We start from the raw sequence: 12,441 nt of genomic DNA, 5'->3' as shown, positions 1-12,441 counted from the left end.
TAGTGTTTGTTTTTGAAGTGCACTTATTCATGATAAAAAAAATTACATGTTTGGGTATGCTAACAAGCATAGTTTTGCATAAATGCATTTATTGATTGACTGATTTTGGTACAAATGGAGGTATGGGACATTATAGGGTCCCATATTGTAAAATGTTTATCTGCCAGTATTTACCATGTTTTTGACATATATTAGATATTCAGTCCAGCAGATTTTCATGAAGAAACCTGTCAAATAAAAAGCCATTTTAATATGCAAGAAATTTGCATAGGCCTGTTAATTCTGAGAGTCTGGTTTTATGGACAAAGCCAAACTGGAACTAAAGGATCAGGCTGTGGTGTAGAAAGGGCAGTTAAAGAACATCCTGAAATACCCGTTCTTAATGAAGAACAATAAGATTCACAAACTGAAGATAAATCATAGAATTTTCCAGCAAGATATCAAGAGTCGAACAAATATGAAAAATCTTCTTTTCCTATGGTTGTGCCTCATTCTTAAAAATCATCAAACCTTCCATTACAACTACAGAACATTTCATTATAGCTATCATGTTTTCTTTGTATTCAGTTTCGATATGAGATGATTTTTAGTTATTTTCCATGTTCAACTGCACTTTTCACATCATGTTCATTTCCTAAGAAGAAATTCAACCAAAATAATTCAAGCTTCAGCAGATTCCAGGTTTTACAGATGGAAGAAAACCCGTAACTGTCTAATGCATGCTACGCAAAGCAGAATTGCTATATAAATCAAAATAGTTTATTTTCTCAACTCTTACGATTCTGTAGCATAACAATTTCACACTGTAATTGTACTCAAATACTGGGTTCCTAAGGCTTTGGGGGCAGTTTGCATTTCTGGTATTTCTCTACAACTGAATACATGTTTTCCTGTTGTACTCTCCCATAAAGTCTTTACTTATCCCTGATTAAACCCCTGGGTTCTGTACAATAAGTGCGTATAATGCTTGCTTTGTGGGAAAGTTCTACTTTTCCTCACTGTCATTCTCCTTTTTTAAGACTCTTAGCCTGTTTTTTGTTGTCGGTACAATCCCTGATACCCTGAATCCCATTACTGCAACAGCATCGTCACCCCACACACTCAGTTTATTTTCTCAAGTGACTGTATTGCACAAACTGACCCCTTCAGATTCTCCTGATTTTGCTCCTGGAATCTGCTCTACTTTCATTCTGAGTGAAAGTGTGTGCTCCTGTGTTTCACTTATTATGTTTATTACATAAACTGAGCCAAGGTTTAAAAAAAAATAACTCTGCCAAAAATAGAATATTGCAAAGTTTATAAACACACAAAGAAAGCTATAAAGGTCTCTGTAATATTATCTTACTAAATGGATTTAGTTTTTGACAACATGCAGTATACTTAAAATTCAAAAGAAGAAAGGACAACAAACGCTTGAAGATACAATTTCAGTTTAATGAGTGTGTGCACACTTCAAAAATACATGCTAAATATGTTAGCAATCAGTGAGAACGACTTATTTTACCAGAACTACAATAATCTGGCATTTAACACGAAGGTAGATGAAAACGTAGCTCTAACTAGAGAGGCAGCAACAGGTAGACGGTGTGTCACTCTCAGTTAGTGAACCTTCACAGAAGGCGTTTCAAATAAACACTTGTTTTCTTTATTAGCGATTTTAGTGCGATGAATATGCAGAAAGAGAGGCTCTGAAGCACAAGGTACAGTTAAAAAAAACTAATGTAAATTATAACTACGTACCAAGTTCAAACTTTAGCTGCAAAGACATGCAAAAAAAAATGTATATACTTTGCTAATAAGACATATACTGTGTTGTCATGGTGTTTATTTTAAGGTGACATGTGTTGCCGACTAGTCTGTCCAGTGGAACCTCAGCAGCATTGTGTGATATTAGGTCATAAAGCGCACATACTACAGCTTGTTAAGCCAAACACACAAATTTCATTGTCTCCAATAAGCACAATGCACATCCAACACATTCTAATTTGAATTATTAGCACCTATTTACAGCTTACCGTGTTTATAACCAAGAGGGCAGCGCACATAATTACATTTATATTACAACTGTTGCTGTAGCCTTCAAGCAGTAGCAGCTGAGGTATATTTCTAAATGCATAAAGTTGTTGTTCTCAAAAGGACAAAAAAATCAGCAAGGAAAGGCAGTACAGTGTTTTTGGTTAGAGATAAATAAGGATGAGTCCAAGCGAGAATTTTATAGTGAAATAAAAGAGAAGAAAATGCGAATTTTTGTGCTTTCCACAAGCAAACACTATCATACAATATGTGTAATAGCAATTTGTAATAATAATAATAAGTATTAATATGTTTCTATTAAAACTACATCAGATTATGACTTCAGCACCATTTTGAAATGCCAAATAAAAGAATATTGCAAACCACCAGTTGAACATGTATACTTCCCCTGTCACAGTTTCAACAATAACTGAACAGTAGTAGCTTCACAATGATAGCACAGTAATCACACGTCACATAGTAATTCTACTGGATTTTTTAGTGTTATGTGATGGTCTGTTTTTTTTTTATTTACCCTGTTTTTTTGTGACATCATCACCAGTATTTAACACACAGAACTAGCTACTGTTATACCTAAACTGAGCTATTTTCCTTTATATATTTCATCAGGGTGTTGCTTACAATAACACAACACAGTGGATCACATGTCAGGAAGAGGTTTGCGGTGTAGACAGATTTTCAGTCAGTGTCATGAGTACACTGACTAAAATCTAGGTAATTTACAGGGACAGAAGGGTTGGTCCAAGTGGCCACAGGTGGAGCGTCACCTCAGTGTAGCACCCTGGAAAGAAACATTGCGATGGTTTACTGTGAGAGAACCACATCTGTATCGCAGCATCCATTCTGCTACTCCAAACAAAATTTGAGACATGCTTCCCTCTTGTGGATGATTTGAAAGCATAACTCTGACACTGAATTTTTAAGATGTCGTCCCACAGCCCAAAAAAAACACGTCGGTTCAGTTAACTCATGATTCTAAATTGGGCGTGCATGTGAGGGTGTGTTTCTCTGTGTTTGCCCTGATACACTGGCATCCTGCCCAGGGTGAGTATAAGGAGGTGTGTGCATATAAGAAGGGAACAGATTTAAATATAGAGCAATACTTTCAGACCCACCTCAGCTTTCAGTATTGGGCACACATGATGATCTCCGTGATCTGCACATAGTTTTCTGTGAAACAGACAAAAAACAATAATCACCAGTACAACGGTAAGACAGGAATAAATATCCACAACAAATGTAAAGCACAATAAGATGCATTCAAATAATTTTCTTTACTAGGTTCACATATTTTACAAATTTAAGTACTTTTCCAGCATAAAAAGCCTTTACCCTCACAAACGCATGCTTTACCTTTGTGTGAAGACGATGATGAAGAGCAGGGTCGGCAAGCCAAGGATGCCTCAGAGCCTCACATGCCCCCATCCTCCAACTAATGGGAAACACAAAATCACAATATTTGTTTTTACACACTTCATGTATTATTAGCTTTCGTAAGATCAGAGGTCAGTGTATGTGTACAAAATCCAAATACCTTTTATTTACAATCAGGAGTCTGGAGATGAAGTCTTTGGCTTCTTCTGATGTATCTACAAACTCTTGTTCCTCAAAGTTCCACTGACAGGCCAAGATGTTATTCAGAGTCTCATTGTCATCATCGCCGAGGAAGGGACACAGACCGCTCAGACTAGCAGGGAAAAGGGAACGGATGATCAGCAAAGGTTTGTGGATGTGCATGCATGCTTCTGTGTGTTTACTTACAGCATATATGTAATTACACCAAGGCTCCACATGTCTGTGTTGAATGACACAAAGTCATAGTTGATGACTTCAGGAGCGAGAAACTCTGGAGTCCCAAAATTCACTCGGAGTTTCTCCCTTGGTTTATATCTAAGTTTGAAATATGATTGAAATTCACAAAAATGACATGTTGCATGTTGTACGACCACAGCAGTTCATCCAAGTGGGAATAAAACAGAAGTAAATACCAGTACTTACATCCTGGCAAGACCAAAGTCAATGATCTTGACCTTATTTGTGATTCTGCTCACACACAGGATGTTTTCTGGCTGAAATTCAGCAACAACAAAGTATTACCATTTGACTTTTTGAATGGGATAATCCTGTTATGCAATATATCTACAAAGTAATCACTGCAAACATGTGTGACTTTGTTACCTTCAAGTCGAGATGCAGGATGGACATTTTGTGCATGTGTTGCAGGCCATCGCAGATCTGCCTGATGAACAGCACAGCATCCAACTCCATCAAAGTGTGGTTTTCATCAATAATCCTGTCAAACAGCTCGCCTCCGGCAACGCTGAAGGCAAAGACGAGCACATGAAAAGCATTAAAAGAAATTTAAAAAAGAAAAAAAAAAGGCAGGTTAGATAAAATATGTAAGCAAAGTAAGCTGCATATGAAACCAAATTAGAAAAAAGGTAAATAATAAGCTATAAGTAAACCAAAATCCCTTCTGAAATAAATAAACATGTTTTTTAATAAAGGAACGTACTATTCAAGTACAAGGATGATGTCATTTCTTGACTCATAGGCCGCATACAGCTTGATCAGGTTGGCATGGTCGAGATTATTCATGACTTGGATCTCATTCTTCACGACCTCCTACCAAAGAGACAGAAACACAGACACACGGATGCGATGAGAGGTGTCAGCTGTTCTCTGCTAGGACAGACAATGCTTCTTCTCTTCTAGGTCAAATACTTGTCACCTCGGTGACAAGTATTTCCCTCTATCTCTGTTCCAAGAGCGATCTTGTTTTGTACTAGCGAGTGTTTAAAATTCGAAACCAGGACTCTGCTTTTTATATCATGTGATGTAGCTGTCACTGTACTTTGTAGTCGTGACAGTACATGAGAGGTGTCATACCCTTTCTTTCTGACTCCTGGCTTTGATGACTTTCGCTGCCAAAGTGAGACCGGATGAATTCTCCACACATTTGTGCACCTGGCCGAAACGACCCCTTTGAGGAGAGAAAGCAAAGACAAAAGTCAGATTTCTGTAGCTGGAGAGAAACGTGTCAGTTCCATTATCACATCAAGTCAGACGATCCAGCAGTTGGGAAAGATGGTGCTGTGATAGATGTATTTTCCCACGACGAATCAAAAACTGATCTTCCTTCATACGGGGATGTTTCTGGAGAGTCTTGTGCTTAATCTGTTATTTCATTAAATGTGAGCCAAGCTGTGTCTCCACTTTGAAGACTTGGATTAACACTTTGTGATTAGCTACCAGCTGGCACCGGGGATACAGTTTCACATGCCAGTCGGTTCTAAAGTAAAAATAACTGCCGTGACTCTGAAGTTATGAAACATCAGAAAGGCGGGGGTTGGGGGGACTTTACGCGGTTACATTTTACGGGTAATTAAAACCTGTTCTTACCATCTTTGATCTGTGATAGATCAACTTGTCGATATCTTTTACTTATTTTGCATTTCATGGAGATTTGAGGAGAAGTACAGCACTCACCCGCCCAGGATCTCCTGCCAGCTGATGGTATAGAAGTTTGTAATCAGGTTGGGCTTGGCTGACACAATGCGGTGATTAAAAGGAGCCACTGGAGGTGGAGCGGTGTCTAAAGTCGGATGGGGGCACAAGAAAAAAGATGTAATCTGTTTTAATAAGTTGAGGAATGTGAGAACATACAAGCTTCACTGATAATTAGCTACAGTGAGCCTTTGGAGAGTGTAGATAGCTGTCATAATCAAGTTAGCACATTGTGTACTAAAGTGCTATGATAATCAACAGCTACAGAGTTGCCGCTTTAATATAACAGGTTACCATTTCACTTCATTTTGTAGTATTCCATTTGTAATTATTTTTCTTTTTTTATCCTCCCTCCCCTCACCAAGAGCCAGTCATACCAGATGGTCTGGCTGTACCTGCGGTTTCTTCCTGTTAAATGGGAGTTTGTCCTTCCCACTGTCGCCAAGTGCTTGCTCAGAAGTTCTTTTGATAACTGGGGTTTTATCTCTGTTATTGCAGTCTTTACCTTACAGTGTAAAGCAACTTGAGGTGACTGTGATTTGGCACTATATAAATAAACTGAACTGAATTGAATGAAGTCTGCGACTAACTATGCTCAGAGTCCCAATAAAAAGAGTGGGAACGCATATAAATGTATGTACTGATATATAAAGCTATATAAAGACTCTTTACAGATATTTGAGCAGTTCCAGTCAAGCCATTACAAAGACTTCTACTATACAGTGTACTATAAATGATACATACAGAATTTGTTGCTACCTTGAAAAAGCAAACACATTTTCAGTTTAAAAAATGTATAATGCTACAAAGATAAGTATATAATAATTTACTGGTGCTCTCACCGATAAAGTACTGCTCAGGACCATCGTCATCCTCCTTTCCTGCATCATCTTTTTCTCTCTCCTTCTCCACCTGTTGTTTCAGGTTCAGCTGGAGTTCAATTCCATCTGCCTTGAAGACACCCCAACCCTCTGACTCAGCCTTCTTCTCGTCCTTATTTTTGTTTTCTTCCTCCTCTTCCACCTTCTTTTCCAGCAGCTGGCTCTTTGGGTGTTCCTCTACAATAAAGTGTTCCTGGGTGACAAAGGACTTGGTGCTGCTGACCTGTGATATGGTGTCCTGTTCAGCCTCAGGAGATGGTGCTGCATCTTTGTGGTCATCTCTACTGAATGAAAGTCGATGTATTAGTATGTTTTTTGCATTTTTAAAAAAAAAATTTGTTATGTTTTTGTGCATAAATTTGACCAAAAAATAGAAAAAACACAAACAAACAAAAATAATGTAATAACATATCTAACACTGTTATGAATTGTTATTGAATTAATGAAATGTTTTAGATCTTAAATATATACTATACAGTCGCAATGTGACACCATACAGGACGTTCATGAAATATCATGTTTTGTTCAGCAATTTTTAACAGACACTAAAATGTTTAGTATTATAATTGTAATAATAATAAATTATTACAGATTGTTTTAGTCCTTAAATGTAATAATGGACTACCTGATTGGAGTTGCTTCCTTCTTCTTGTCAGGGGAGGTAGAAAGACCTGAGTCTTCTTCAGCTGCAGAAACACCTTTTTCCTCTTTGTCCTCTTGGACTTCAAGCTTTTCTTCTTCTTTTTGCTTCCCTAGATTCTCCACACTAGGCTTGAGCTCCTTCTCTGTAACATCCTCAGGCACCTTCTCTCCACTTTCCTCCTCACTAACTGCCTCAACATCCTCATTTTTCTCAGCAATATCCACTTGGGAGTCTTCTTGCAGGTAGTCCACCAAGCTGCTGGCAGAGGCATCGGGTTCTTGATCTTTAAGGGGCACTCCAGCTTCTAGATCCCGAAAACCAAGGGTGATCTGCTGACCTGATTTCTCAGCGTTCTCCCTGTTGAGTTTCTGAACCTCCTCAAGGAGCAAAATCTGCTTCTTCAGTGAGATATGTTCTACAAGAATACCAAAGAGAAGTTAGATTTAGTCTCTTAGGATCTGGTTAATATTCATCACTTTAAGAAGAATTAACATTTTCACTCTGAAAAATTCCACTCCGATCTTTAAACGTAGTTTCTATCCCAATTAAACGCTAGCAAGCAACAGCTACGTGTAATAACACTGTAATACAGCCACATGTTCCACTCATAGAAGGTATTTTAGAGTATTTATTTACATTTTGCTGCTGCTGTGTCTCAGATTATTTTGACTTGCAAAGAGACACTGGAGTTTGTAGAAGTAACAGTGTGTTGATCTCAGCACCTGCTGTATCTGGAGGCTTCATCTTCTTTTGTGCTTTCAGACCCTTAGGGCTCAAACGGGGTGTATCTGTCCCATCTTTGCCTTTGTGGTCTTTCAACTGTGAAATGCAAAACAGAAACTGTCAAACCAGAGACCCAGACGAGTACATTAATATGAAATGAATGCATGATCAAAGCTTTATTAGAAAATAAACAAAGCAGTTGTGTCGCCCTGGTACTATTTCTTGTCCCAGAGCGATTATAAAATACAAATGGTCTTCTTTTTTTTCGTATCTCTGGAGTGGCGATGCAAATATTTCACATGTTCTCTAAGCACATAAACGTACAAAGTTTCCACATTTGCGAGAGGTGAGGAAATGCTTTGGTCCGTGAAGCTTTATCTTGGGAGAAGACTGCAGAGTACTGGGCTCGCATGCAGGCGTTATCTCTTGTTTCCCTTTTTTCCCTTTATTAGAGGTAGTTTTCTAGTAAAAAGACAAGAAGACAATGCTTAGAAGGGTTACATGAATGCACACAGAATTGGTGGCATTTTGGTAAGTTAGATTCACACGTTAATGCACAGGATGAATCAAAAATCAAAGACATGTTGGATTTAGTGTCACATGTAAAACGCAACAAGAAGTTAATAAAACGTTGAGTAATTTGATGACAGGTGAATGAAGGATAAAATACGAAGCATTTTCTCTGTTCTCAGCACACAAATTAGCACAGTTAGTGCACATCTTTATTGCACTGGTAGAATTGCATGCCTTTGATTATTTGTGGCAGACTTGGATAGACAGGAGCAGGGCAGTGAATTTATAGCTTATCACTGGTCACACTCAGCGATGGAATGCAATGTCGACCCTGAATGGAAAATATTGCAAGTGACTGCAGGCTGTAGTTCAAATTTCTCAGCTAAGGAAACTCACTAAACACTCTCTGATCACCTTAGCATGGAAAAAAGCCTGTCTTGAACATCAGGTGTCTCACATTTGTTTTCTGTATGCTGTTGGGACATAAACAGCAGGGGAGCTATTTCAAGTGCAGCGTCTCCCCAGTGACCACGGTGATTGGAGGGTGAGGAAGTGAATGCAGATGCCGCAGTAGCCCGAATTACTTTCAAGCATGTCACACATGTGGAGGTGGAGGAAGACGGAGCAGCCACCTGGCAAGTGCTCTGACAACAACATAAATTCCCTGAAACGTGAGTCACGGTGAAAACATCACATTGGTATTTGGTCATTAATCATCAGGGTATAATTAAGCCATAAAATGTGACACAAACTTTTAACGGGCTTGATATCGTTGAGTCTGATTTTAACGTAACCAAGTATGGGCATATAAAACCTAAGAGTGCACCACTGCACAATGTGCACTGTTACGTAGGTATTTTTTCCAAGTATGTGATATCGTTATCATGTTACGTCAGAGCCATTTAAGTGAGTTTGCGATTTGCTTGTACGTCATACATCAAGAGAGATACAAGCTGTGTGGCGAACTGATAGGAGTGTGGTGTAAGATGTCAAGCAGCACTCAGTGACCTTTAGTGAGGTTTAACTGGATGTGAGTGGATCCTAAGTTTTCAGTTGGTGAATTGTTTTTCCTTTAAAAAAAAAGTCATGTAAAAATGCATATTAGATTTTTTCTTTTTCTTCAATAAGTTCAACATTTTGAATCTTGGTAGACTTGGGGGCATTGCCTCAATGGGACTGTATTACTTCCATGAACTTGTAGCAGACTTCTGAAACACTATCTGCAGTTTAAAATAAAGACAATTACTGGAAGCTGTAATTCAAAAATACCTTGGCAGCATTGTAACAAGAACTCTCACCTAAGTTTTACATTTTATGTGCTGCAAGAAGTTTAGAAGATTGCAAGGAATCACAATGACAAAGACTTCAGACAATGACTGTTCATCAACAAAGCAATAATGGCAAAGATATGACTTGGATAGTAACACTAATAGGTCTGCACAAGAGAGCCGCAGAAATTAAATGGAAATGAAAGAAATGGACTGCATGACAGAAAAGGAAAGAAAACTCTACAGTTTGTTAACACCTGGTAAGCTGAAGGGATGCAAGACTATTTGGACCACAAACACTGTAGCCCGCATCCAAAGACAGCATTTCTAAACCAGGCCACTCGTATTTCACCGCAGACCTTGCACTGGCCCTCTCGTGCCCTGCTGGAGGTCCCCCCGCAGGCTTCATGCGAAGGAGACCCTCAAGTTACACTCGGAGATCCAACATCGACACGTGTGAGTTAAACTGGGAGTTTATATATGGAATAAGTGACATACTGTCCAGTAGCTTACCCAACACTATAAAACTAGTCTTCTTGCTTACTTTACCTTTAATCAGCAGTTGGCAAGTTTGTACACGCCAAAACTCAGACACTACACCAGTCCATTATATGTGGAATTTCACACACAAGCCAAGTCGCATTTGCTGCTATGATCATTTTCATATGTCCTGCCAAGAACAACAAGATCCCAGTGAGATCTTAAAAATCAAAGTCAGCATGGAAAATACAAGACTTGATGCTCATGGTGATGCATGGGCTATGATGCCTAGGCCACCTTTATATACATCAAAACAAATGCTTGTGAATCTAAATTGGATCAGTAATAAAGGTTGTCCCCTTTTTCTCCAAAACCTCATTCATGACCAAACATCTTACAGTCCTTTTGCAGTATAGAGCAGGTGCACACTTCAGCCTATATGTGCAGTGTCTTACTTCAGCTTGTCTCACCTTGTCAGGCTTTTTCGATACAGTATCTGAAGATGATTTCCTCTTTATAGCTTGCTTCCCTTTACTGTCTTTTGACCTCGAGCCCTTCTTAGCCGTCGGGCCTTTGAGCATCAGCTCCATTATCTTCGAATGTTTCACCGTCTCCCCGATGAAGCTGATCACCTGTTGCATGCTTAGGACCAATTTTTCCATTCCTTCCAGCTTCTGAGCCTGCTGCTCGGACCGCTGGTTCACCACCGACATGATGGAGCTCATCTCCTGGCAAATCTGCCCCACCTCTCGTCCCATGACTTGGGTCTGATTCATTACCCTGGGCGGGAGATGGATCTCCTCCTTGTCGACCTTCAAATTCTCCATATCCTTCTCAATGTCGTCAATGTCGTGAGACATCCCATCTAGTCGGCTGAGGACTTTTTCCTGAATATTGATGAGCTTGTCCATCTTGCTGCTCAGTGTCTCTATGCGATTTTGGATGATATCAAAGCCTGCGTTCTCGCCATCACCCACTGCATTTATTACCAGGGAACTCATGGTTTCCAGTGATGTAAAATTCACGTTAAGACACCAACTTGAGACAAGAATAGGACCAAGAATGCCCTCAAAAATACTTCTGCAAAAATCTTAGCCAGCTCTACAGAAAATGAAATAAAATTCAGAAAAAATATTCTACATCGAAAACTGCCAGGTGACAGATCAAATAAACTATAAAGCTCAATTTGTGTTTATCTCAGTTACTACTGAGTCAGACTTCTGTTCCTCCCAAACCTTATCCCTGAGCGGCTGCTCCTCTCTTCTAGAATTGGTATCTAGAATGGAGTGAGCAGGTGTCCCTAAATGTAAACGGCCAGCCTACGTCAGCAGGGTTTAAGTGATTGGGGTGGGAGCTTGGCAATGCTTGGGACATATGAGACGTTTGAGAGTCTTTAAGTGTTAAGCCCACCACCGTCACTCGCCTGCTGGCTGTCAAAACGTTCACTGTACACATTTCTGCTTCTAAGGACAATGCTCATTAATTTGCACAATTTATCCTATTTAACTGACGGAGGTATTAACTTGTTCCAAGAGACGGATACATGTGGTTCACATTTTTGAATCAACTGCACTAAAAAAAGACAGAGAGCTGAATGTGAAGTCCATGTGTGGCTTTTTAGGCAACGCAAGAGTACGTTTGAGATCATTTCAAAAGAGAAAATGTTCCGTTCGAGTGTTTATTTGTTTATTTGTTGTTTAAATGTTTGTGACATCAAGGGAAGGACTGGGCTGTAAGATATTTGGCACTGATGTATGTGACTGTGCGTGTACTGTTGTGAATGAGAACCATGTTGCAATGCAGATTCCCTCCTTATCTTTTGAATGCCTAAAACTCGCATTCAGTGTCAGGGCAACCTGAAGAGGTCTGTGTTTCTTGGTTGGGTGGAGATAGATTAAAATGTTTATCCCTGACCTGAAATAAGAGATGGGTAACATGGGCGAGTTATATGATGCTTACTCACTGACAGAAACATCCACCGATAACCATCCTTAAGACAGCAAAGGATCCATTTTAACTGAGCTGCTGTAATATGACCGCAATCCAGGTTCACTATATATCAAAATAGGCATGATGTATTCTACCAACAAATCAGAGAAAAAATATAAACACAAATGCAGCCTCGCTGTCGGTCGGGTTTTTGTTTCGTTTTGTTTTTTGCCTTTCTGAGTTCATTCTGTACCCATAAGTACACGGATGCCAAAATGAAGGAAGGATCCAGCTTTGCTCAAGCTACCATGAAATTCTTTTGACAACAGAGGCACAGAGCACAAATTGAGCCACGGTGACCTTAGCCAAACTCGTTGTGACTCGAGCCAAAGTCTGACCTCACTGGTGCAAAGGACCAGGGAAGGTTCTGAACTCTGCAAAGGAAAGTGCAAGCAAGTGAAGT

General features: G+C 39.4%; 1 protein-coding gene across 3 annotated transcripts; it reads right to left on the bottom strand.

Moving 5' to 3' along the window:
- Nucleotides 1-1,422: 1,422 nt before the first annotated feature.
- On the bottom strand, nt 1,423-11,340 carry mylk4a (myosin light chain kinase family, member 4a). Of its 3 annotated transcripts, none has more exons than XM_085377900.1 (15): nt 10,520-11,340; nt 8,113-8,250; nt 7,788-7,884; nt 7,048-7,480; nt 6,384-6,706; nt 5,524-5,629; nt 4,924-5,017; nt 4,550-4,659; nt 4,213-4,354; nt 4,033-4,103; nt 3,796-3,924; nt 3,569-3,721; nt 3,388-3,466; nt 3,150-3,204; nt 1,423-2,815 (listed from the first exon to the last, which is right to left on the bottom strand). In XM_085377900.1, the coding sequence occupies exons 1-14, from the start codon at nt 11,048-11,050 to the stop codon at nt 3,151-3,153; spliced, it is 2,460 nt and encodes an 819-aa protein (XP_085234026.1). In that variant the 5' UTR covers nt 11,051-11,340; the 3' UTR covers nt 1,423-2,815; nt 3,150. The 3 variants fall into 3 exon arrangements, with proteins under 3 accessions (XP_085234026.1, XP_085234027.1, XP_085234028.1); XM_085377901.1 differs by having other exon boundaries at nt 6,384-6,703; XM_085377902.1 differs by lacking the exon at nt 8,113-8,250.
- Between the last annotated feature and the right edge of the window lie 1,101 nt (nt 11,341-12,441).

This window comes from Diplotaxodon limnothrissa, linkage group LG18, assembly GCF_057381915.1.
Source record: "Diplotaxodon limnothrissa isolate DT_005_m linkage group LG18, D_limnothrissa_male_GT1.1, whole genome shotgun sequence".
In the NCBI taxonomy this organism is placed as follows: Eukaryota; Metazoa; Chordata; class Actinopteri; order Cichliformes; family Cichlidae; genus Diplotaxodon; species Diplotaxodon limnothrissa.
The sequence above is the reverse complement of the archived record's forward strand: the minus strand, read 5'-3'. Positions and strand labels throughout refer to the sequence as shown.

Bases quoted from the DNA above. Each gene is read 5' to 3' on its own strand.
- mylk4a (XM_085377900.1), bottom strand. From the start codon at position 11,050: ATGAGTTCCCTGGTAATAAATGCAGTGGGTGATGGCGAGAACGCAGGC. The intron at 7,885-8,112 runs GTACGTTTATGT...TGCATTTCACAG, and splicing joins CTCGCAAATGTGGAAACTTT to TTGAAAGACCACAAAGGCAA. The intron at 4,660-4,923 runs GTATGACACCTC...TCTCTTTGGTAG, and splicing joins CCAGGAGTCAGAAAGAAAGG to GAGGTCGTGAAGAATGAGAT.